Genomic DNA, 23,816 nt, shown 5'->3' on the forward strand with positions numbered 1-23,816 from the left:
GCTAGCTATGAGGCTTTTGGAATAATGGTAATCTTTCTGGCTTTACACTTTTGCAGAATGGCAACAAAACAAATCATGGTAGAATTTCCTATGTCAGCAAAGGATTGACTTCTCAAATCTCTCTAGAAAATCTGCATGCAGCCAAACTGTAGAAGTATTTTCCCATTGCATTCACAGGTTGATTTTGTTGTTTCCCAAACGCGTACATAATAAAGAAAATGAAGCCATCACTAGAGACATGAGTGAGAATGGAAAGAGCTACAACATCAAGAAATGATAACATTTTTTAAAATTGTTTTTCCGGGAAAATTCAGTGGCATGCAATATAACTTTACTTAAAGCTAAAGGTATACACTGAGCTGTATATATTAGGAAAGAAAAGAAAAGGATATATAGGGCGGGAATCACTGCGAATAGTACTATAGGAAGAGACCAAATGCGTAAGATTGATGCTGTTTGAAGCCACATGCATATTATTGTCTCATACTTGTCTTACAAAAACTCCATAAGGAACCCTAAGTTCAACACAACTGTGTGGGTTTGGTGATATACCGTAAATTAAAGCTCCTATCTCCTAATTTTCCAGATAACTGAAAATGCATTAACAGCCACTAGTTCAAAAGGAAACAGATCGAAATGGACCATCTGCAGCTAAAGTCATTAACCAAAATATCAGAGGGTCTACCTGTATTCCCAGTACACTTGAGGGTAAGCCAAAAAAGAAAAAAGAAAAAAGAAAAAGAAAAGGAAAAAGAAAAAAGGAACCGGAAATTGCTTGGAGAAGCAAAAGCTGCCTGTGTTTTCCATTGTCTGAGATCAACAAGTCAAAACATCATCATCCATCCAGAGAGTTCTACTCCACAAGAAGAGGAAAAAGGCATTTCCATGGAACAGCCAGAGTTCCTGCAAAAGAGCACACTTAGTAACTGTGATGAAAAAAAGGCATAATTACATGCATACATATCTATATCTATATACATATATACATGAAATATCTTGTATTTTATGCTTTTGTCTATCATAAGAAATACATATCCCTTTCCAGGAATATACTTTCAGAGCTACTTTGTTCATATGCCTTTGTCTTTAATTCCAAACCGACATAAGATAACATCTCTCTTCAAAAGCACTAGAAATTATCCATGACATAATCTTGTACAAACAGAAAGCCAAACAACTCGGCAGTTTTTTTGGAACTTGAGAAGTATCTGTTTAGAGGGTTTGTGTCTTGTCCGAGGTATCCTCTCAAGTACTATCATAAGCCACCACTTGCTACACATAATTAAATCAGAATACATCAAATAAACAAAATATACCAAAGCTTTCAAGGGGGCACATGGAAATTAATCATGAGCGGTTCAGCATGGGTAGCAATCAAATTGTACAGCAATAGAGAAGAAACATTGAAGTATATATGGTGTGAAAGCATGTCACCTCACTATGGCTTAATATGCATTTAAAGAAAGCAATTAAGGAACAAGAAATAATTATCATGCAGCAATGTTTAAAACCCTATGCATTTACAAATAGCAATGGAAGAATAAATTATTATTATTTAGAAAAGGAGAACTTGATGAAAGACTTTTGATAGCTGATCCCCAATGGGTCTCAAATGAACCCCATACATTTACAAACAGCACGGGAGGGAAAACTAATCATTAATTCACCCTTAAAAATGCTGAATTTCTCTAAGAATATTTTGAGAGCTACATCTCAAATTAGTCCAAGTTAGTGATACCCATTATAGTATTGACAGCCTATGCACCTAAGGAGAGTAGTACTCTAGACTTGCATATGTAATTAAAATTTAAAACAACTCATGTATGGCTAATCCATGCAGATAACATCTAAGTACATCATTGCTGAGAAGAGAAGACATGCATTTATGTGAGCTTCCTAATTCCAGCACCCGTGACTTGCCAGGAAAAAGAAAAGAAAACTAAAAAACAAAACGACAGGGAAACAAACAAGAGTCCTATTCCTATAGTACTCCAGTTAAATGTATCTGCCTCCTCACAGTACAGACAGACAGAACAGAAAATTTTGTAAACCCAATGAAAGAGTAAAGCATTAAGACACATTTGCCAGTGAGAGTAGCTGCTTTGGTGATGTAATCATCCAAACAAGTCACTAGGTTTTTAACGTACCTGGACTTGTAGTTGTTTCTTTTTCCTCGTTATCTCTTCTTGTATCACTGAAAATTCCCACCACCAAAAGCTTGGCTTGTCTGTGCACTGCTTCTCTCTGAATCCAAGGTGCTGATATTAATACCAGGAGGTGGTAGGTCTCTCTGTGAAAATCCTCCACTGATGGTTCTAACCATCTGCCCCACCCCTAGAAAATCTCTGGTTAGTCTATCAGAGCCCCCATATTAGCAGTCAGATTCTGGTGGAGCTTGATTTCATCTATGTTGCAAAAGTTTGGGCCATGGCGATGCTGCTGCTGCTGTTGCTGTTGTTGTTCCAGAGTAGACCTATTTGCATTGAATCCTCCATAGGTGTTCTCATTCTCATGTCCACTATATGCATTCACCCCTCCAGACCCACCACCAAAGATGGACGAGCTCCCACCACCAAGAGAATTCATCAGGTCCTGAAGGTGGCTTTCGTTTTCCCCAAAAACACCCCCGAAGTTGGGGCCAACAAGAGGCCTATCAGATTTTGCGTTGGCGGAGGAAGAACCTGCAAAGCCTCGGAGCAAGGAGGCACTGTTGTTGCTCGAGGTCGATCCCATTTGTGCCGCTTTCTGAAGCAATGCAGTTGCAGACATATGCGAAACTGCATTTTCATTTTGGAGAGATGTGCTGAAGAGAGAAGGGACCCCAGAGCTGATTTGATCCCCGATTATGTTACTTGGGAAGAGATTATTCCTTTCGCTACCACTACCTCCATTTACAGTGTTGAACTGGTCAGAAATCAACAACCCTGAAGATGGCATATTAGTGCTGTTATTGGCATTGTTGGTGTTACTGAGCATGCTGTTGGTATTGCTGCTGTTGGAAAAGAAGCTGAGATTGAACAGATTAGCAGCAGAAGAAGGGTTGTTTGTGTTGTTTTGCAGATCAGGAAGATGAACCAGTCCATGGAATGGCTTGTTCGTCAACAACCCCCCATGTTGAGATTGCTGGTCTTCATGAAATTCCTGGTTTGGCTCAGGAATGTAGAAGGCTTGAGAAGGCATGGGCTGCTGCGTTCGGAAGGATGACGAACCAATCGCAGGTGGAATCAGATGGTCGAATTGCCCAGCCCGGGCACCTCCAAGTCGAAGCATGTCACCAGGTTGATGGCTCTGATCTGGCATGGATGAAATTTGGGGACCCACCTGAGACAAGCCTAACCCCATGTTACTACTTCCATAGAGATGACTGCCAATGGTGCTCATTGGCGTCGGATGTCTTGCACTTTCCTGCGCGAGCGCATCGCAGAAGGCCCTGTGAGTAATGAAGCTGTCACGCCTGCAATAATTATTATAAAAAGAAAGACATTAGATCGGAGTGGATAGTAAAAAGGACAGAAACAAAGTTAAAAATCCCATCATGTCTTTCCACCATTACAAGGTACAGAATCTCATGGACTGCCTTCCTTCAATTTTCACTTTCATTTCTGAAGTTAGGTCCCAGTTTCTATAATGGTTTCGTGCTAAATGACATAATGGCATATATTAGTTCAGAGTACATAACCACAAAAATACAGTGAAATCTTTGAATTTGCACAGAATGTCTAAGGCATGCATCCCTACAAATGAACAGTTTGTACATAAATATAATTTGAATTAGCATGCATCGATGATCTTCATGATCACGAGAGGTCAATAAGCAAGTAGGTAAGAAAGGAACCCAATATTTTGTCAACAAGTCGCTAAAATTTCCAAACAAGACAGAAGGATAATTAAGGAGGGTGGGTGGAAGAATTTCACTAGAACTTGAAAATGATCAAACAATCAACCAGAAGTACCATTTTAAGAACTGGATATTCAATAAATGCAACAAGGGAATATTTTCAAAATGATGAAAAGTGGTCAATCAAGAAGCTCAGATCAGGAGTCATTGTTTAATTAATGCAAAACCCGTCTGGTGTCCCAGTGTGAGAATTATTCTAAGAACAGATGATCAAACCCATGAAAAGCTTGAAAATATTGTTCAATTAAATTGCCATAGATTGATAGATAGAGAGAGAGCTACTGCAATGGATCTGTGTACTGCAACAGCACAGCTCCAAAACTGAGAGGCATCTTCAAATAGAGAGATGTGGTTGGAGAGACAAGAGGTGTTGGGTTGGTTACCCTTAACGTTATCATGAAAAGGAGTACCTGCAAGAGCACAGCTCTGAACACAACTAGCCAACCCATAAGAGAACAAACCTGGTAAAAACACTCTCTACATGGCATAGCAACACGTGAATAGGAAAAAAAGTAAAAGGCGACGGTTCCGAGGAGAAAGAAAAGATGAACTGTTTTTTCTATCTTTTCCCTTTATTTTTAATTTCTTAAAAAAAAAAACTCTAAGAACATGTCAGTTTCCAGAGATTATTCACGTGAGAGCATTTTTTTTAGTACCAGTAGAAAATGAGGGAAAAAACAAAAACAAGCCGAGGGAGAAAGAGAGAGAGACACCCATTTGCAAGAAAACAGAAGAGAAGGAGAAAAGAAAACGAGAACAGCATCAACACCTTTTCTTCTCTCCCATCACTCGAGGAATCTAAGCACTAAAAAACCAAAGAAACCCATCTTTGCATGTTTCTCTTTCTCCCAAACATTATATATATAAGCTTCTATTACGAGATTGATTAAAGGGAGAGAAAGAAAAAAAAAGGGAAAAAACAAGGGATTGTTGATTACCTTGAGAAGAGGGTACCACAATCACATCTGTATTCTCTCGTACCACAGGTCTTGGAATGGGCTTTCCAATCTGATTGAACGGCATACCTCTTAGAGCACTTCTCACACTTCCATTTCTTTTCTCCATGCTTCCTTGAGTAGTGCTTCTTTATACCAGTGAGGTCGCCAAGAGCCCGAGCCGGGTCATGGTGAACGCAACCAGGTTCCGGACACAAATACACCTTCCTTCTCACTTCTTTTGTTGTCTTCTGCTTAAGCTTCCAGGGTAGGTTGTGTCCTCTTCTGTGGAGCTGTAAGTTTTGCTCCCTTTGGAACCCCTTGTTACACACCTCACATATAAATCTATTTGTGGCCATTAGGGTCTTTGGAGAGAGTGCAATGACCTCTGCATCTGGATCTGTCATGGAAAAAGCCAAGCCATAAGAGAAAAAAAAAGGCTGGGAATATCAAACAATTAGAAGAAACAAAGAAATAAGAACATACCGCACATGTACCAATTCCACTAACAAGTTTCAGAATTAGGGTTTTCTCATGAATTTTTTTTTTCAAATTTTTTAATTGAAAAACAAGTTAAGATGTCAGATACTTGCTTGGAGTTCCAGGTTGATTTCTCTTCTTCTTCGGGGGGGCTGCAGCTGGGGCGTTCGATGAGGATGGCACGGCGGAATGTTGTTGTTTCACCTGATTCTGCTCCTCCTCTCTGATTCCAAACAACTGCGCAGGCGTTGAAGAAGCGGCCATCTTGAACAAATTTACCTTTTCTGTACCTTCTTCTTTTTCAAATTGCTTCTTCTGCTGCTGCTGCTGCTGTTGCCTCTCTAGCTCTTCCTCTCCACGGAAAGCAATCTAGAATCCAGAAACAACACACCCCACATGCAATTTAAGCTCTTCTGAAACCTTATCTCCAACCCGTAAAACTCGGGCAATCGAATCAAGCTTTCGGGTGGTAATTAGCACGGGAAATCCAGAAAGGGAAGAAAGAATCTGATAGCAAAGCTAAATCAAGGAAAAGGGAGAAAAGAGAGAAAGAAAATGGATCAACCCATGGACACCTGAAGCCTCCCCTTTCATCTCCTCCTCCTTCTCCTTCTCCTTCCTCACCCCACAGTTTTCCTTTTGCGTTTTAAATGAAAATCTTCAAAACAAGAAATATATATTACTGTATAACAGTACTACTAGTAGTAGTTGTTGCTGCTGTTCTTCTTGGGTGATTTGGTGTCATGCAAATACACAAACACATACACAAACCTCAACCCCACCCTCTCTTTCTCCCTTTTATTCTCTCTCTCTCTCTCTCTCTTTTTTACCTTTTTCCTTTTCCCTTTAATGCTTTTCCCCATTTTCCTTCACCTTCTCTCCCTTAAATAAATACACAAATGGGAATTAATTGAGATGAGAATTAATATAGAGAGAGAGAATTGTAGGGAGAGAGAGAAGAGAGAGAGAGGGTCGGTGGCCCCAACCATCGCCGCATAGCGACACAAGATGGTGCGTGAGAGCAAGCATGAAGGGCAACCCCACCCTCTCTTTCACTCTCTCTTTTAGGATCTTCCTCCTCATGTCCAGACAAAACTTCCTTCATCACCTCTATACTGGGCCACATACTATATTACATAAAACCAAAATATATATCAAAAAAATGAAAGTGAAAATGAAACTCCAATGAATTATCAATCTTTGATTAACTAAAACTAAATTAGTTAGTAAATGATCTCAAGGTTTTGGTCTTTAGTAAGTTTGAACGCTTACACACTGTTCCCTCAATTCCCTTCACCCACTATACAAAATTAAATAAACCCATCTTCAACATGATCTAGGGTCTCAAAGAAGTGCAAATAAAAATATTTATAATCAGTCAAAATAAATATGAATATCTCCAATGGTACAGAAGTTTATACCAGATAAGACGGAAATGTAAGCATTAAAAAGAAGCAAGATAAAAGAGCATTTTCAATACATATATCTGATGGGTAGGACAGCAGTTCTTCGATTGGGTGAGTGAGATACCTGGAGATGAGCTTTTGAGGGCAGTGTACTCTTACTGTTTGAGAGCTTCGGGAGGTGTGTGCGGTTCTGAGATATCCAGTTTGTAAGGTTACAATATACTGCTTTTATGTGCGGGTCACATCAAAGCATCAAGCCTCGAGGGCATGCAGCAGGGACAGTTCTGTCATTAAAAGAAAAAGAAAAAGAAAAAAAATAAAAGAGGGAAATCAACGTCATGACCTTGGAAAGACCTAATCCAACCACTGAGGATAAACAAATGCTCACACTGAATTTTAGACACACTACAATTAGATAGCCCTACAAGGGCTGTCTCTCTACACAGTGGCCACTGGCCATGCATTCTGTTGAAAACCACAGTCAAATCACATTATTTAATTTGATTATAGAACATAAATGAACAATTCAAAGTAAAAATAAAAAAATAAAAATTATATTAGCTTGATGATCATCATAATTGATTTATAGATCACTTAGTTTATCTCAACGATGATAATTTATTTTCATGATGGTTTTCTAAACTATGAATAATATCAATTTTATAAGATAAGACATGCTCTATATATCTTAGGATTTAGAGGATGAAAATATAAGGCCTTCTAAGCAATCTCTAATGTCCTATAAATATTTTTCCTTTTTTTTAGTGCAATATTTTACATTAATTTAAGAAAAAAAATTGCATCGCCAACATACAGATCATCAATTTTAATCATTAAATTTTAATAATCATACATTTATTTCAAATTGTCTTGTAATTCAGGAAGTAAAAATACGATAGCCACAAAACAAATCAATAGATAAAACTATAGAACATTATAATAAAAAGGAAAATGTAATCATCAAAGAAATAATCATCACATGCATGGAAAAGAATGTGTAGATTTTGAGTTTAGAGTGGGCTAAGGCTATAATTCTCTTTTAATGACAATGAAATGTATGACCATGGTGTCATTTCTCAAAAATGACACTTTAATATTTACCAGCTATCCTCTTCTAACAGAAGATTATCAAAATGAAAGACTAACAAAAAGCCTGCATCACTCTCAAGTGTAGCTTGGAGAACTTGAAATGGCTGATGAGTCTTGTTAGAACCACTTTAGTGAGATATATATATAGGCTAAAATTTTCTAATTTTTTGTGCATATACTTGCCATAAAATCATAACTATTTATTATAGATATATAATTTCCAAACTTAAATGGAAATGAAATGCATAAAAATGTATTTTTTTAAATAACAATGGTAGAGCATTAATGACATGCAATTAATAATTTCTAGCAGACCCAAAATGAAATTAATTTTAAAAAAAAAATAGTCAAAGTTTTTGCACATTAAATATCATTAAAAGGAAATAACACTAAAAATGAATATATTACCATCACAAGAGCTTCAATATTATACAATTATTAAGAGGCCATTAATGCTTTATCAATTAAGGTCTATTGTAGATATAGTGTATTTTAATTTTTATTTATGCATTTTCCTAAAAGTCATAATTATTCTGTTTAATTTCCAAGCTGAACCCACTGAAAATGGCATGTAAAAATTTTTCTAACATAATAATTAATGCCATTCAATTCAATAAATTTATCAGTCCAAACAGGCAGAAGAAAAAAGGGGGAAAAATTCAAAAGATAATTTTCACAATAAATACCATCATCAATCACACATTAAAGGAAAATCACACCAAAATCTGAATTTATTACTTCCATGCATTGAAACAATAAAATAATAATAATAATAATAATAATAATCTGTCAAAATTTTAAGTATTTCCTAAAAAAATACCTAAAATTTTAAGAGACCATTAAATAATATTATTATTTTCCTAAAACCTGTTCCAAAAAAAAAAAGTAAGATACATAGTATTTAGTCATTTAAAAAGATAAATTTCCAAAGAAAAAAAAATCAATATTTCCTAATATTTGAAAAGCTCATTAATTCCTAAATTAAGACTGAAAAAGTATAAACAGTATATAAATTTTTTTTTAAAAATACAAAGTACATATATGTATACAAATATAGAAAGTTCCATATTTTGAGAGACAGAGAAGTGCCTAAGAAACTAATATACATATACATATATCCAAAGGATGGAACATAGCAGGCATTTGACCAGAGGCTAAGGTGAGCGGTGAGTTGAAGATTGAGGCCATGCAGTGACAAGAAACGAGTACGTTTCAAAACGAAGACTATGAGGGTTTCACAGAACATCGACACGCTGCGTTTTGATCAACTGCTCTGGCGTCACCTTCTCTCCTCTTTTTTGTTTGCTTTCACCACCTTTTGACTCCACCTGTTAACCACCCTCTCTTTTACGTTCCCCATGCATTCATGGTGACATTAATTGAGGGCGGACCATTTCCATGGGCCGGGCCCAAACGGTGATGGTCTTGGGTTGGGTTGGGAATTGGACCAGCCACTTGAGTCAAGTATTCGCAACCCGACCCATGTAGCAAAGAGGTCGAGTTTGAACCCTAGCTCCTAGTGAACCGGCCGATCGACCATATTTTAAAAATGGTTAGCGAAATTAACCGAGACGTGATTACTAATTTCCTATGTTTTTTGAGGCTCAATTCTAACTCCTAGTAAAACCCTAGCAAGTCTTTGAACCCTATTCATGATTTGATGATTCTTTATTTTAATATATAGTTTGTAAGAATGCACATTTTCATTCGTGGGATTCGCCTATAATATGATGATGTAGAGACAAAGGAAAGCGTGGTGATAAGAAATGAGGAGGGAAAGTGAAAGGGGTTTCTTGGAAGCTTCATGACTCCTACTTGCATGTAATACAAAAACCAGAGGAAAACGGTGAGGAATAAAGGTGACAAGATTGAGGGTTTGGTATCATTCTCTTGGCCCAGTTTACAAGTCGGTGTGTATGAAGCTTGAAATGGACGTGTGAAGAGCATGGAAACAAGGGAAGCTGCAGACTCTATTGCATATTAGGATATTGAAATTCTCAAGTCTCATAGATCATCTCCAATAAAGTATTCAGACCAGACGAAACATTTTTCAGAAAAGAATTAGGATTTTGTTTCCAGAAAAGTCACGTCTTAACTTCTCTTTATGAATTACTTAAGAAAAACAACAGTACTCAGCACCACTGTTCAACAGCGAATAGCGTAATACTCCGTTGCAGTATAAGGATTAGAGACAATAATTTCAAGCAAAATCAAAGAGAGAATGAGAATAAACCAAACACATGGTCTACTGTTGAATTTTCCTAAAGCAAGGAAATAATAACTTGGTGTAATCTTCCAGTACAACACAAGAAGCTTCAGGCAAAATCAAAAGTGAATAGTTTAGTATTGAAGTACACCACAAGAAATAGAGACAACAGCTCGAGACAACTGTGACTTAGAGATAAATGAATAGTTTTTTTATAAAAAATTAAAAATAAATAAATAAAAGGAAAAAATTGAAGGCATTTGTGTCTTTTTGGATAGAACCTTCAAAGCAATCATGCCACCACCAAGGTGAGATTATTGGGTTTGAATTCCATTTTATATATATATTTATATATGAAAACAATGTGCACTAGTCCTAACCCCAATTGAAAGCCCAGATGGTAAAAACTTGAGCTCTAGTCATGGAAAACTGAGCCCATTGCCCAAGTTTTCCATGCTCTAGCTCTCCAACCAAAAGCAAGGAATCAAAAGAACAAAAATTTCACATGTCTATGATTATCAGATGGCATTCAACAAGAAGAGGCTTGGTATTCAGTGCTCTCTATGATATTCAACTCACAAGCCTACCGTTTACTTGAAACTTCTCACTTTACTAGTACCCCTTGAAACAATACATCAATTTAGGTGATGATACTAAACTTCTTTTGTTTGGCCCATTAGGATGCTTTACACATTTTCTCTTGTTGCCATCTCCCCTTCCACCGCCATCCATGTATTGTTGCTCTTGTTGGTGCCATGATGATGGGCACACTATATTGTTTGGCCAAAGGGGTCACTAACAATGAGGAAGAGATAAAATGACAAAAATGCTAACCAACACAATAACAAAGGTAGAAGTGGAAGAAATGAAAGGATAATACACAAAATAGATTATGGAAAGTTATGGGGACTCCAATAGGGGCAGTCTAGTATAGGAGTTGGGCTCAAACCAGCCAAGTTTCTCAGCCAACATATTTATAGCATCAAGACTATAAAAATGTTGTGCCACACAAACCAAGGATGCCACAATGAAGAGTGTGATAAAATATAGGCAATGGTGCTTAAATACCTTATCCTTAATTTTCCACCAAAATTGTTTTCCCCTTCTAAAAGATCTTAAATATGAGAAGGGGGCGTTGGGAAAGGGATCACATGTAAAAATATTTGAAGTTACCTATACACTTATTCTCTTGGAAATCTATCCAATCTCTTGGTAGCACTAGGAGCAAACTAAGTAATAGAGACTAATCACTATATGGAAAGTTTGAGCTTATTAACTAGGCTCTCCATACTCAAGATCTACAGCCATAAGCATGGAACTAAAGTACCAAAAAAGAAAAGAAGTACAAGCCTTTGGATATATTTTAATGCCAAGAAACTATAGCTCAATCCTTTCAACTTCAAGATCCACCAACAACAACTGTACTATAACTGCTACAAACCTATCAAGGGTACTATCCTTAAAACCAATGGATGGTGATTCAGACCCTCCAAAAATGGACTCAAGTTATCAGGTAACACATGCACAAACCATGTTCTAAGTCTTGGCTATAAGAACCGATTCTATTATTAATGAGAGGACATCAATAATTCCGAGAACAAACTTATCAGGGGTTTTCTACTAACTTTATAAGTGGGGACTTTCAATCAGCACCAAGTTATGGTCATGTCTAGCCAGGAAAGAGTTCAAAGTTAGAATCATGCTAAATTCATCTGTAGCCACAATACAATGATTCAGAAATACTTGTAGCAATTACAATACATATAGACATACTTATACAAACAAACAAGTGTGCTCATTTGTTTGTAACCAAGGATTCAATAACTCTTTGATCAGCACCAAACTGGGGTCATTTCTAGGATGGAAGAGTTCAAGTTAGAACAACCCTAAATTTGTCTATAGCCACAATGCAGCAAGTCAAAAATACTTCTAATCCATATACACATGCTTATACTTCATAACCAAGAATTCAAATGCTTTTGCTTAGATAGCACTTTTTATTTGTTAAAAAGTTTAGCCTTTACTTAAATACCTTTTATGTTAGTAAAAATTAATAAATGAAAATTACTTAATTAATAGACCAAAAATATGCATATAAGGAAATTTTTTGACTTAGAAACAGTCCAAATTGAGAAAATCTTTTTTGGCTAAGAGCGTAAGTTAAATTAACACACACATCAAATTCAAGTAAACTTAGGTATGTTGAAACTAACAAATATGATATCTAAAGAAGAAAATAAATTAATACAGTCATGTGAATCAATTAAACAAAATCTTATTTAACACAAAGTACATAGAAATGGCTACATGAATCTTTCTTTGTCAATATACAACTTTATGTAAGCCTCTATGCTCAACCATAAGTAACAATGTATTTTGCTATTTCTTCAACTCATCACCATTTTGACCTCTTCTTTTTCTTGCCCTTATAGCATCTTCAACTTCAATAAAATATAGCATTTATATTGTTAATTTGCTCTCATTCATTGCAACAATTAAATCATTTGATAGAATGCTCTACCTATTTTTTTTTTTTTTCCTTATCAAAGAGGCACTCATTTTCTTTTTCTTTGTTGCCTCTAATTCATCTCTAAACCCTTAATTTTACTCTTAGTTTACTAAAGTTACATATTATAAAATTTTCCCTAAATTTTCCTCCATCTTAAAACCATACATTCTAAGTATCCCATAATACTATTATTTCATTCGACTACATTATTGGAAAATAATAAACGACAAATACTTAAGCAAATAAATGGTCTTTTCCCAAGTTTTGCAATAAACCTATGTTATAATTGTAAAGAAATTATTTATCTTCTAATTGTTTTGAGGCCAGTTGTTGCTCAATTACTGTTGCTCTTAGCCACATTAGTATATCAATTAATACAATTTCCCTTCAGATTAAAGCTTCTAAACTACATCTCTAAGGATCACACCATATGCCTTTTCTAGGTCTAACATATCATATGAAGATTTTTTACTACTTTTATGACTTATCATCAATTCCCTAACCTAAGCTTGAAAAAAAAAACTAAAAAAGTATGTTAATCGAAACAAGAAAAGCACCAACAAAATAAATAATTAAATTAAACTAAATAGTAGAAAACGTGAAGGGGCAATAAAACAAATAATTTTTTTTCTAAGAAAGAAAACAATTTCAAAGTAGGATTTGTGCTTCCATAACAAAATCTAAGGTAATGCAAACAAAAATTCAGCAAACTATAGACTCAAAATTAATATCACCAAAATTGGCATACAAATAAAATCAATTAACTACATGATTTTAGTATAGAATTTCAATTAAGAAACAAATAATTAAACATTAGCCCTAGTTAAAATAGGGATGAAATTGAATCTTGGAAATATCATAGTTGACAATATTATGAACATAGGGGAAACTTATAAAAGGATTTTTTTAAAAAAATCCGATAAAGAAAGAGAAACTAGAAATTCTTACCTTTACGAGTATACTTCATCGTCAAAGTAACTTGCTCGATCATTTTTAATCTCCCAAAGCAATCTTAATGTGTTCACATTAATCAAACAAAACTCAATGTTTAATGATCTAATTTGACTATCAATTTTATCTTAAAAGTCTGCTCGCTCGTTGAGAAGTGATGCCCATTTATAGGCAAATCTAGGGTTTTGAATCAACGGTTTGGTTTTATTTTTGAAGAAATCAATGATCACGATTTGATCTTAAGGATTTGGGATTATCGAAATAGGGTTAAGATAGGTTGTGTTATCATTCAGAGTGTAACTATGCTCTATTGGTGTATAATTGGCCAAGTTTAAGTCCAATTGAAAAATAGAGTTGAGACTAATTTAAATATTTGGAGTTCTTTTTATTGGATAGAAATTATTCCATTAGAAAACTCACTCGCAACACAATCATCTGGCATATTATGTTTCATTTACGACACACCCTCATACGTATAGGTAAGTCTGTAAAATAAAAGTTTTTTATTACCTTTTAGTAAACCAAATTTAATTTAGATGGAAATGTCATGTTTTTGAAACAGTAAATATGAGAAAAAAAACTATTTTCTACATTTGTTTAATCTACTTTTTACTCATTAGCAAATCTATTGAGATATAGAACGCACATAATGCAAAACATTATAACAAAAGAAGGTTTTGCTTCTATGTTTTGACCTTATTCGTTGAGGGGAGATAAGTAAGCAATAAATGTTGGGATCAACCACAGTAGCATGAATTCAAATACAAAAGTGAAATATAGAGTTAAAAGCAAACCCCAAAGTTTAGGTTATTACGTTGTAATATTCTTTTTTCTACCTTTCATTTCTTATACCAATACTCTAACCTACATCTTGTCCTCTAAGCTAACACATCTCCAAAGACATTTTACTATTGATAGACAATTCAAGATTACACTATTAGAGCTATTGAATAATTGGAATTAGATTTGATTTGTTGTAGGGAACATAGATAGTCATGTGCTCAATTTCACTAGAGATTCTAAGAAGATGATAACCTTCTTTGGATTAGCTTCTAAGTTAAAACCATTTTTAAGCTTAATAAGATATTATATACTTGTCTGGCTAATTTTGTTATGAGAGCTTATAACTTATAAAAAAAATTTACTTCTCATAGAATCTCTGCCTTGACTCAAATAGAAACTATTTTATGTTTAATAAAACTTTTATAATACCAATATTATCTTTTAGAAATTGTGACATTGGTTTTAACTTCACCTTACAAGTAAAGCCAAAAATAAAAAGCTATAGCAAATGAGGTCTAGGTCATTAATTACACACGTCTATTTTGTAGTATTCTTAGTAGAAAATGTTAAGATGTATGGAGCCTAATTATTATCCTGATGGTGATCTCCATGATGCAAATTGACCTATATAGAGACAGCACGTAGATCAACTTTTGTGGTAAAGTCAACATTGTTGAGCTATGTTTGTCCAACCCATGAGCCCATATATTAGGCTATTTTATAGTTGAGTATTCCTTAAGCCCAAATATAGATATATAAATAGCATTAGGTCTTTGGCATTATGAAAGAAGGGGATTTGATTGAGAAAAAGAAATAAAATTAAGGTTCTTTTTATGGGCACTATTCTAAGGCTCAAGGGTGAAGTTACAAGTTCTTTCATCAACCTTTTGGGGAAGCCCCTATGGTATGATTTCTTTCTGATCTCTTTTTGTTCATTATTTTCTGGGGTGATGGATTCCCACCTCAAGCATTGAGATATTTATATAAGTTTTCAAGGTGGAGGAACCTATGAGGACTTAATTATTGTATTCTCACTTTATTGAAGTGGAAGAAATTTTCTTCATGGTTCTTTACCTCCATTTGGAGGGTTTTTCCACATTATATTTGGTGTCACTTTTATTTTTTATTTTGAATGTTCTTGTATTATCATTATTGATTCTTGTTAGGTTGTTATTATTATTGAGATGTGATTATTGTTGTGGAGGAATCTTTTAGCCTTGACAAGTGAATACTCTAGATAGCCCTTTAAGTTCCTAACAAATGTGAGGGTTAAAAAGAGGGTGGTAAACCTATTTCCTAAAGGTTAAATGGGGTGGAACCCCTTGGACAAAATTTTGTATGTAAGGATATTTTAAGTTGAGATATTTTAAGGATTTTACACATGTAATTTGGTTACCCTAATTATGTTATGTTTAAGGTAACCAACTTGGTTAGATTAAAGTATTGAGAGATAGAGAAATAGAGAGAGAAAAACCTAAAGGGTGTAAGGCGTTTTATGATTCTCTTATAATCTCTATTTCATCATAGTGAAAATCTACAATGGCTGAAAGTGAACGTTGCTCTCACATTGAGAGTAAACCCTTATAAATCTCGTGTGTTCTTGTGCTTTAATTTTTTTCGCAATCATTTATTATCCCTTTTGAAAATAGGATTAGGGTGTTTTAATCCTAACATAAAACGGTAGTCACCATAAGCCTAACTAATAGTTCATTATGGTTTTTAGTTGCCCAATGATAAATTTAATATATTATATTTTGTCAAATGTTTGAAAAATATTTGAATATCTTAAAAAAAAAAAGTCAAATAATAAATAATTGATTACTACTCAAAAAGTGTTATTTCATAGCTTGTAATTAACTCTTATAAACACTTTTGAGTAGTAGTTATCACCTTTTAACCCAATTGACATATTAAGGACCCTTGCAATCAATTCTAATCAAATTGTGTTAAATTTTGGTGTTTTGATAATTTTTTTATCACCAAAGCAATCTGAGATTAAGGAGAGTTCTTTAGGAATCCATGGCAAAAGATGTCCGGATAGGGCGTCCGGACACACCATCGGAGGGCGGCAGAACGTGGGCTGTAGTAAGGCTCGCTCACTCACTTTAGTCAATGTTTTCCATCCGGACAACATATTCGGATAGTATATGCTATTATCTGGATGGAGCTGCGCTAGATAGCATTGCACCGCCTTTTCCTCTTAGGGAGTCCGGATAGCATTGCGGCGCATGTCCTTTTGGGAAATCCGGATGGAGTTGATCCAGATAGCCTTGCGCGCTCCGTGTCATCCGGAAGAGGGGTCCTTACACCTTGCACACGCAGACGGTCCTCCTTTGCCTAGCATAGCTCAGTCCACCCGGGGAAGAATTCCGTGCGCCGACATTTTCACATCCGGAATTCCGTGCGTCGACATTTTACATCCGGATATCTCACAGCCTGATGGGAGAGGAGGACGTTTCAACTTCTCCGGTCAGACTTATCCGGATCCTCTGATAGCGCTTACCAGGAGAGTTTTTCTCTCAGTATACAGTGCAGCGGTGTTCTCCTGAAGCTTCCTAATATTTTCGACCGACATGTTGAGATATTTTGGGATATTTGCTTTAGATATTTGTTATCTAAATCCCCAAAATCTCCTTGTAATCCACCTATCATAGGATTCCTTAGTCTTTAAGCAAGGAAAAGGGTGAATAACCTCATATATATAGTTTGTAATTTTCTTTACAAAGATATCAATTATGTAATCGGTGGAAGAAAGAAATATATTTCACAGAGCACTTGCTCTGTTTTTCCTTGATATATTTGTTTTTTCGTTAGTTTTCCTACTAGCCAAACAAGCTCTGAGGAAGTTTCCTCAGAGAATGAGTGGCTAGACTTTTAGTTCCTTGGAGTTAAGGTTGCCGGGAAAGGTTCCAAGTGCATGAATTAGTAGCTTTGTGGTTTCAATCATTAATGAAGATAAAGTATGATCCTTTACTGATTTCTATGTTTTTAGTTAACTTAAAACACCTTCAAGTCACTTGAGCCAACACTTGGTAAGGCACGTGATCTCCGTCCATGGAGATGCACTTGTTTATCTCTTGCGAGCTTTTGGGAAGTGACTTGGAGGTAGGATTTTCTAGAATTGCCAACACTTGGTAAGCTTTTGGACTCCAAGGAGACATCCATTAGTTATCTCTTGCGAGCTTGAGAAAGGAAGTCCAAAGTTAAAGATCACCTTGAATGGCAAATGCTAGGTGAAAGGCACGAGCCATTGCAAGTTGCATCAGTGAGAGGGAATTAGAGCTGAAATCCATTTAAAGGATACATCTGTACAACACCGGTTAGAGAATTGACTATATGTTAATTCTTTAATGCGAGGAAACAAACCAAATGACCGGAGCTCTGATTTTGCATAAAGAACCTCCCCTGTGAACCTAAACCTCCAATGAATGTTTTTCTTCATAAGTAATTTCCATTACTTTCTTTTTAGTTAGTTTTAAACAAAACCTCATTTAAACAAAGTTTGTGTTTTATTTCTTGAGCTAACCTTGAAATGAAAAAGCACCAATTTACTTTGAATTGGTATCAGTTGAGAGTTGAAAACTCTTCCCAATGAACGATCCTAGAGCCACTATGCTATATTAGCTAAGCTATCCTAATGCATGGTGATATAGGTTATAAATTTTGTTGATTACTCTCTCAATCAAAGAGCACCAACTGGACATGAATCAGCTGAGACACCAATTGGGAACGAATCAAATGGCACCGTTTCCAGGGAAGGTGCCAACTTCATATTGATATTATTTCAGGGTACTTGTGGTTTTCATCACAAGTTTGGTGAATTTTCCTTCATTTTACTAACTCTTTTAGTTTTTTCTTTTACTTGTTTATATTCAAGCATAATTTTTAATTTAGTTTTAGTTAATCGAACTCTTTTTGGTAGTTTTGTCTTTGTTTTTGTTTTCCTCTGTTTTTGTTTTTCTTTCTTTGTTACAGTTGATACTAGTTGTGTATGCTAAAGTGGATACGAGATTGTGGAAGAAGGCTTGTTAAACTTGAAACACCTCATAACAAAGAGTTGGAAGTAATCTTGAACATCATGGAAACTACACCTGAGGATCAGCATAGTCACCATGATCATCAGGACAATCCCAATGAATTCAGATCAATGAGGGACCGTATGCATCCACCTCGTATGAGTGCACCATCATGTATAGTGCCCCCAACAGAGCAGCTAGTGATCAGACCCCATATTGTGCCACTTCTACCAACTTTCCATGGAATGGAAAGTGAGAATCCCTATGCCCATATCAAGGAATTTGAAGATGTTTGTAATACATTCCGAGAGGGAGGAGCTTCTATCGACCTGGTGAGGCTTAAATTATTTCCTTTTACTTTAAAGGATAAGGCCAAGATTTGGCTTAATTCTTTAAGGCCAAGGAGTATCCATTCTTGGACTGATTTACAAGCTAAATTCCTCAAGAAGTTTTTTCCTACTCATAACAAATAGCTTGAAAAGGCAAATTTCAAACTTCTCAGCTAAAGAGAATGAGAAATTCTATGAGTGTTGGGAAAGATACATGGAAGCCATTAATGCTTGTCCTCACCATGGCTTTGATACATGGCTATTGGTGAGTTATTTCTATGATGGGATGTCTTCCTCAATGAAGCAACTCCTCGAAACAATGTGTGGAGGGGATTTCATGAGTAAAAATCCTGAGGAAGTTATGGATTTCTTGAGTTATGTAGCTGAAGTCTCAAGGGGATGGGATGAACCGCACAAAGGAGAAGTGGGAAAGATGAAGTCTCAACCAAATGCTCTTCATGCTAAGGCTGGGATGTACACCTTGAATGAGGATGTTGATATGAAAGCAAAATTTGCAGCTATGACAAGAAGAGTGGAGGAACTAGAATTGAAAAAGATGCATGCAGTGCAAGCTGTTGCTGAAACACCAGTGCAAGTAAAGTCATGTTCGATTTGTCAATCTTATGAACACTCGGTGAAGGAGTGCCCTACAATTCCAGTTGCTAAAGAAATGTATGAAGAACAAGCAAATGTCATTGGACAATTCAAGCCCAATAGCAATGCTTCGTATGGCAATACTTACAACTCAAGTTGGAGGAATCATCCAAATTTTTCATAGAAGCCAAGAGCACCTCAATACCAATAGCCGGCTCAACCATCTCAACCATCCCAACAAGCTTCGAGTCTGGAACAAGCAATAGTGAATCTCAACAAGATTGTGAGAGATTTTGTTGGAGAACAAAAATCCATCAATTCTCAACTCAGTCAAAGAATTGACAGTGTAGAGAATACTTTGAATAAAAGGATTGATGGGCTGCAAAATGACTTATCTCAGAAGATAGATAATCTCCAATACTCAATCTCAAGGCTCACTAATTTGAACACAGTGCAGGAGAAGGGTAGATTTCCTTCTCAACCTTACCAAAACCCCAAGGGTATCCACGAAGTGGAAACTCAAAAGGGAGAATCTTCATAGGTGAGAGATGTTAAAGCCTTGATCACTCTAAGGAGTGGTAAAAAGCTTGAGTCACCAACACCCAAGCCATACGTTGAAGAGAAGGAAGAAGAAGAGACAAAGAAGAGGGAGGAAATGAAAGGAAAGAAGAAAGATATCAGTGAAGAGAAGAAGGACCGTGATTCAACAATGAATGCAAATCCGGAGAAAGAGCCTATTAAGGAAGAATTGATGAAGAAACGCACATCTCCACATTTTCCTCAAGCTTTGCATGGGAAAAAGGGGATAAAAAATGCATCAGAAATCCTTGAAGTATTGAGCCAAGTGAAGGTCAACATTCCATTGCTGGACATGATTAAGCAAGTTCCAACATATGCAAAGTTCCTAAAGGACCTGTGTACTATCAAACGAGGGTTGATTGTGAATAAGAAAGCCTTCTTGACTGAACAAGTAAGTGCCATCATACAATGCAAATCTCCTTTGAAGTACAAAGATCCAGGAAGTCCTACCATTTCAGTCATGATTGGAGGAAATGTAGTGGAAAAAGCTTTATTAGATTTGGGAGCAAGTGTGAATTTGCTACCATACTTTGTTTATAAGCAATTGGGACTTGGTGAATTAAAGCCAACATAAATCACCCTATTTTTAGCTGATAGGTCAGTGAAAATTCCAAGGGTGATAATTGAGGATGTTTTAGTTCAAGTTGATAATTTCTATTATCCAGTAGATTTTGTTGTTCTTGATACTGATCCTTTAGTTAAGGAAGCTAATTATGTTCCTATCATCCTTGGAAGGCCATTTCTTGCTACTTCAAATGCAATCATAAATTGTAGGAATGGACTTATGCAACTTACTTTTGGCAACATGACACTTGAGCTTAATATCTTTCATATGTCAAAGAGGCTAATTACTCTGGAAGAAGAAGAAGGTCCAGAAGAGGTATGCATTATTGACACTCTAGTGGAGGAGCATTGTGATCAAAATATGCAAGACGAGTTGAATGAAAGTCTTGAGGATCTTGGAAAAGGGTTGTCTGAACCCGCTGATGTGCTTGCTACTCTACAAGGTTGGAGGAGGAAAGAAGAGATTCTACCTTTATTCAATAAAGAGGAGGGACAAGATGATGTAACAGAAGAATTCTCGAAGCTCAATTTGAAACCTCTGCCCATGGAGTTAAAATATACATACCTGGAAGAAAATAACCAATGTCCTGTTGTTATATCTTCATCTCTTACCGATCATTAGGAAATTTCTCTACTTGAAGTTCTTAAGAGGTGCAAGAAAGCAATAGGATGGCAAATATCTGACTTGAAAGGAATCAGTCCTTTGGTTTGTACACATCACATATATATGGAGAAAGAAGCTAAACCAATTCGTCAACCTCAAAGAAGATTGAATCCTCATTTACAAGAAGTGGTGCGAACTGAGGTACTGAAGCTACTCCAAGCGGGTATTATTTATCTCATATCTGACAGCCCTTGGGTGAGTCCTACTCAAGTGGTACCAAAGAAGTCAGGGATTACTGTGGTTCAGAATGAAAAAGGCGAAGAAATTGCTATACGCCTCACTTCAGGTTGGAGGGTGTGTATTAACTATAGGAAATTGAATGCTGTGACAAGAAAAGATCATTTTCCACTCCCATTTATTGATCAGGTGCTGGAGAGAGTCTCTGGTCATCCTTTCTATTGTTTCTTGGACGGGTACTCAGGGTATTTCCAAATTGAAATTGATGTTGAAGATCAGGAAAAGACCACTTTCACATGTCCGTTTGGAACATACGCCTACAGAAGAATGCCTTTTGGTTTATGCAATGCACCTGCAACATTCCAAAGATGTATGCTTAGTATCTTCAGTGATATGGTGGAGCGAATTATGGAGGTTTTCATGGATGATATCACCATATATGGAGGTACATTTGAAGAATGCTTAGTAAATTTGGAAGCAGTTCTTAAAAGATGCATTGAAAAAGACTTGGTGCTCAATTGGGAGAAATGTCATTTTATGGTACGTCAAGGAATTTTCCTTGGCCATATTATCTCTGAGAAAGGTATTGAAGTTGATAAAGCGAAGGTGGAACTTATTGCCAAATTGCCATCCCCAACCACTGTAAAAGGAATAAGGCAATTTCTTGGCCATGCAGGGTTCTACAGGAAGTTTATACAAGATTTTTCTAAGCTGTCAAGGCCTCTTTGTGAACTTTTAGCTAAGGATGCTAAGTTTGTCTGGGATGAAAGATGTCAAAAGAGTTTTGATCAACTAAAGCAATTTTTGACAACCGCTTCAATAGTAAGGGCTCCTAACTGGCAATTACCCTTTGAAGTAATGTGTGATGCCAGTGACTTTACTATAGGAGTTGTACTTGGCCAAAGAGAAGATGGGAAGCCCTATGTGATCTACTATGCAAGCAAAACATTGAACGAGGCTCAAATAAACTACACAACTACAGAGAAAGAATTGTTAGTTGTGGTGTTTACTTTAGACAAGTTTCGTGCTTATTTGGTAGGGTCTTTCATCATTGTTTTCACTGACCATTCAGTCTTGAAGTATCTATTGACGAAGCAAGATGCAAAAACAAGGTTGATTAGATGGATTCTTTTGTTGCAAGAGTTTGATCTCCAAATCAGAGACAAGAAAGGGGTGGAGAACGTGGTAGTTGACCACCTTTCAAGGTTGGCTATAGCACATAATTCCCATGTATTACCTATTAATGATGACTTTCCCGAGGAATCACTTATGTTGCTAGAGAAAGCTCCTTGGTATGCTCATATTGCTAACTATTTGGTTACTGGTGAAGTTCCAAGTGAATGGAAAGCGCAAGACAGGAAGCACTTCTTTGCAAAGATTCATGCTTATTATTGGGAAGAGCCCTTCTTTTTCAAGTATTGTGCAGATCAGATCATAAGGAAGTGTGTCCCTGAAAAATAGCAACAAGGGATCATCAGCCACTGCCATGAGAATGCCTGTGGAGGTCACTTTGTCTCTCAGAAAATAGCCATGAAGGTCTTGCAATCAGGGTTTACTTGGCCATCGCTTTTCAAAGATTCCCACATCATGTGTAGGAGATGTAATAGATGCCAAAGACTCGGGAAGCTTACAAAAAGAAACCAAATGCCCATGAACCTCATCCTTATAGTTGATCTTTTTTATGTTTGGGGTATTGACTTCATGGGACCTTTCCCAATGTCTTTTGGTAACTCCTATATATTGGTGGAGGTGGACTATGTTTCCAAATGAGTGGAGGCAATCCCCTGTAAACAAAATGATCACAGGGTGGTTCTCAAATTTCTTAAGGAGAACATCTTCTCAAGATTTGGGGTGCCCAAGGCCATAATCAGTGATGGAGGTACTCATTTTTGCAACCAACCTTTTGAAACCCTATTAGCCAAGTATGGAGTGAAGCATAAGGTAGCTACACCTTATCATCCTCAAACTTCCGGGCAAGTAGAGCTAGCAAACAGGGACATAAAAAACATACTGATGAAAGTGGTGATTACAAGCAGAAAATATTGGTCTATTAAGCTGCATGATTCATTATGGGCATATAGAACAGCTTATAAGACTATTCTTGGCATGTCCCCCTACCGTCTCGTCTATGGCAAAGCATGTCACCTCCCTATGGAAGTTGAAAATAAGGCTTGGTGGGCAATCAAGAGGTTGAACATGGACTTGATCAGAGCTGGGGCAAAGAGGTGCTTAGACCTTAATGAGATGGAGGAATTAAGAAATGATGCTTACATCAATTCCAAAGTTGCAAAACAGAGGATGAAGAAGTGGCATGATCAACTAATCTCCAACAAAGAATTGCGGAAAGGATAAAGAGTCCTACTCTATGATTCAAGGCTCCATATCTTTCTAGGGAAGCTCAAGTCAAGGTGGATAGGCCCTTTCATTATTCACCAAGTACATCTCAATGGAGTGGTGGAATTACTAAATTTCAATGGCATAGACACCTTCAGAGTCAATGGTCGTCGCCTCAAGCCATTCATTGAGTCGTTCAAGCCAGAAAAGGAGGAAATCAACCTCCTTGAGCCACAAAAATCCTTATCAGAGAAGGGTTAGATGGACGTGGTTTCACCAAAGTCCATAATTTTGTTAAATAT

The 23,816-nt window shown here is 36.4% G+C and overlaps 1 protein-coding gene across 1 annotated transcript; it reads right to left on the reverse strand.

The window, feature by feature from the left end:
* Positions 1-420: 420 nt before the first annotated feature.
* LOC117923046 (protein indeterminate-domain 5, chloroplastic) lies at positions 421-6,147 on the reverse strand. The gene is given in 5 exon segments (XM_034841304.1): positions 421-903; positions 2,148-2,370; positions 2,373-3,454; positions 4,837-5,233; positions 5,427-6,147. Coding segments are annotated over 4 exon segments (1,809 nt in total). The 5' UTR covers positions 5,578-6,147; the 3' UTR covers positions 421-903; positions 2,148-2,191.
* Between the last annotated feature and the right edge of the window lie 17,669 nt (positions 6,148-23,816).

Source organism: Vitis riparia, chromosome 1 (genome assembly GCF_004353265.1).
Source record: "Vitis riparia cultivar Riparia Gloire de Montpellier isolate 1030 chromosome 1, EGFV_Vit.rip_1.0, whole genome shotgun sequence".
Classification (NCBI taxonomy): Eukaryota; Viridiplantae; Streptophyta; class Magnoliopsida; order Vitales; family Vitaceae; genus Vitis; species Vitis riparia.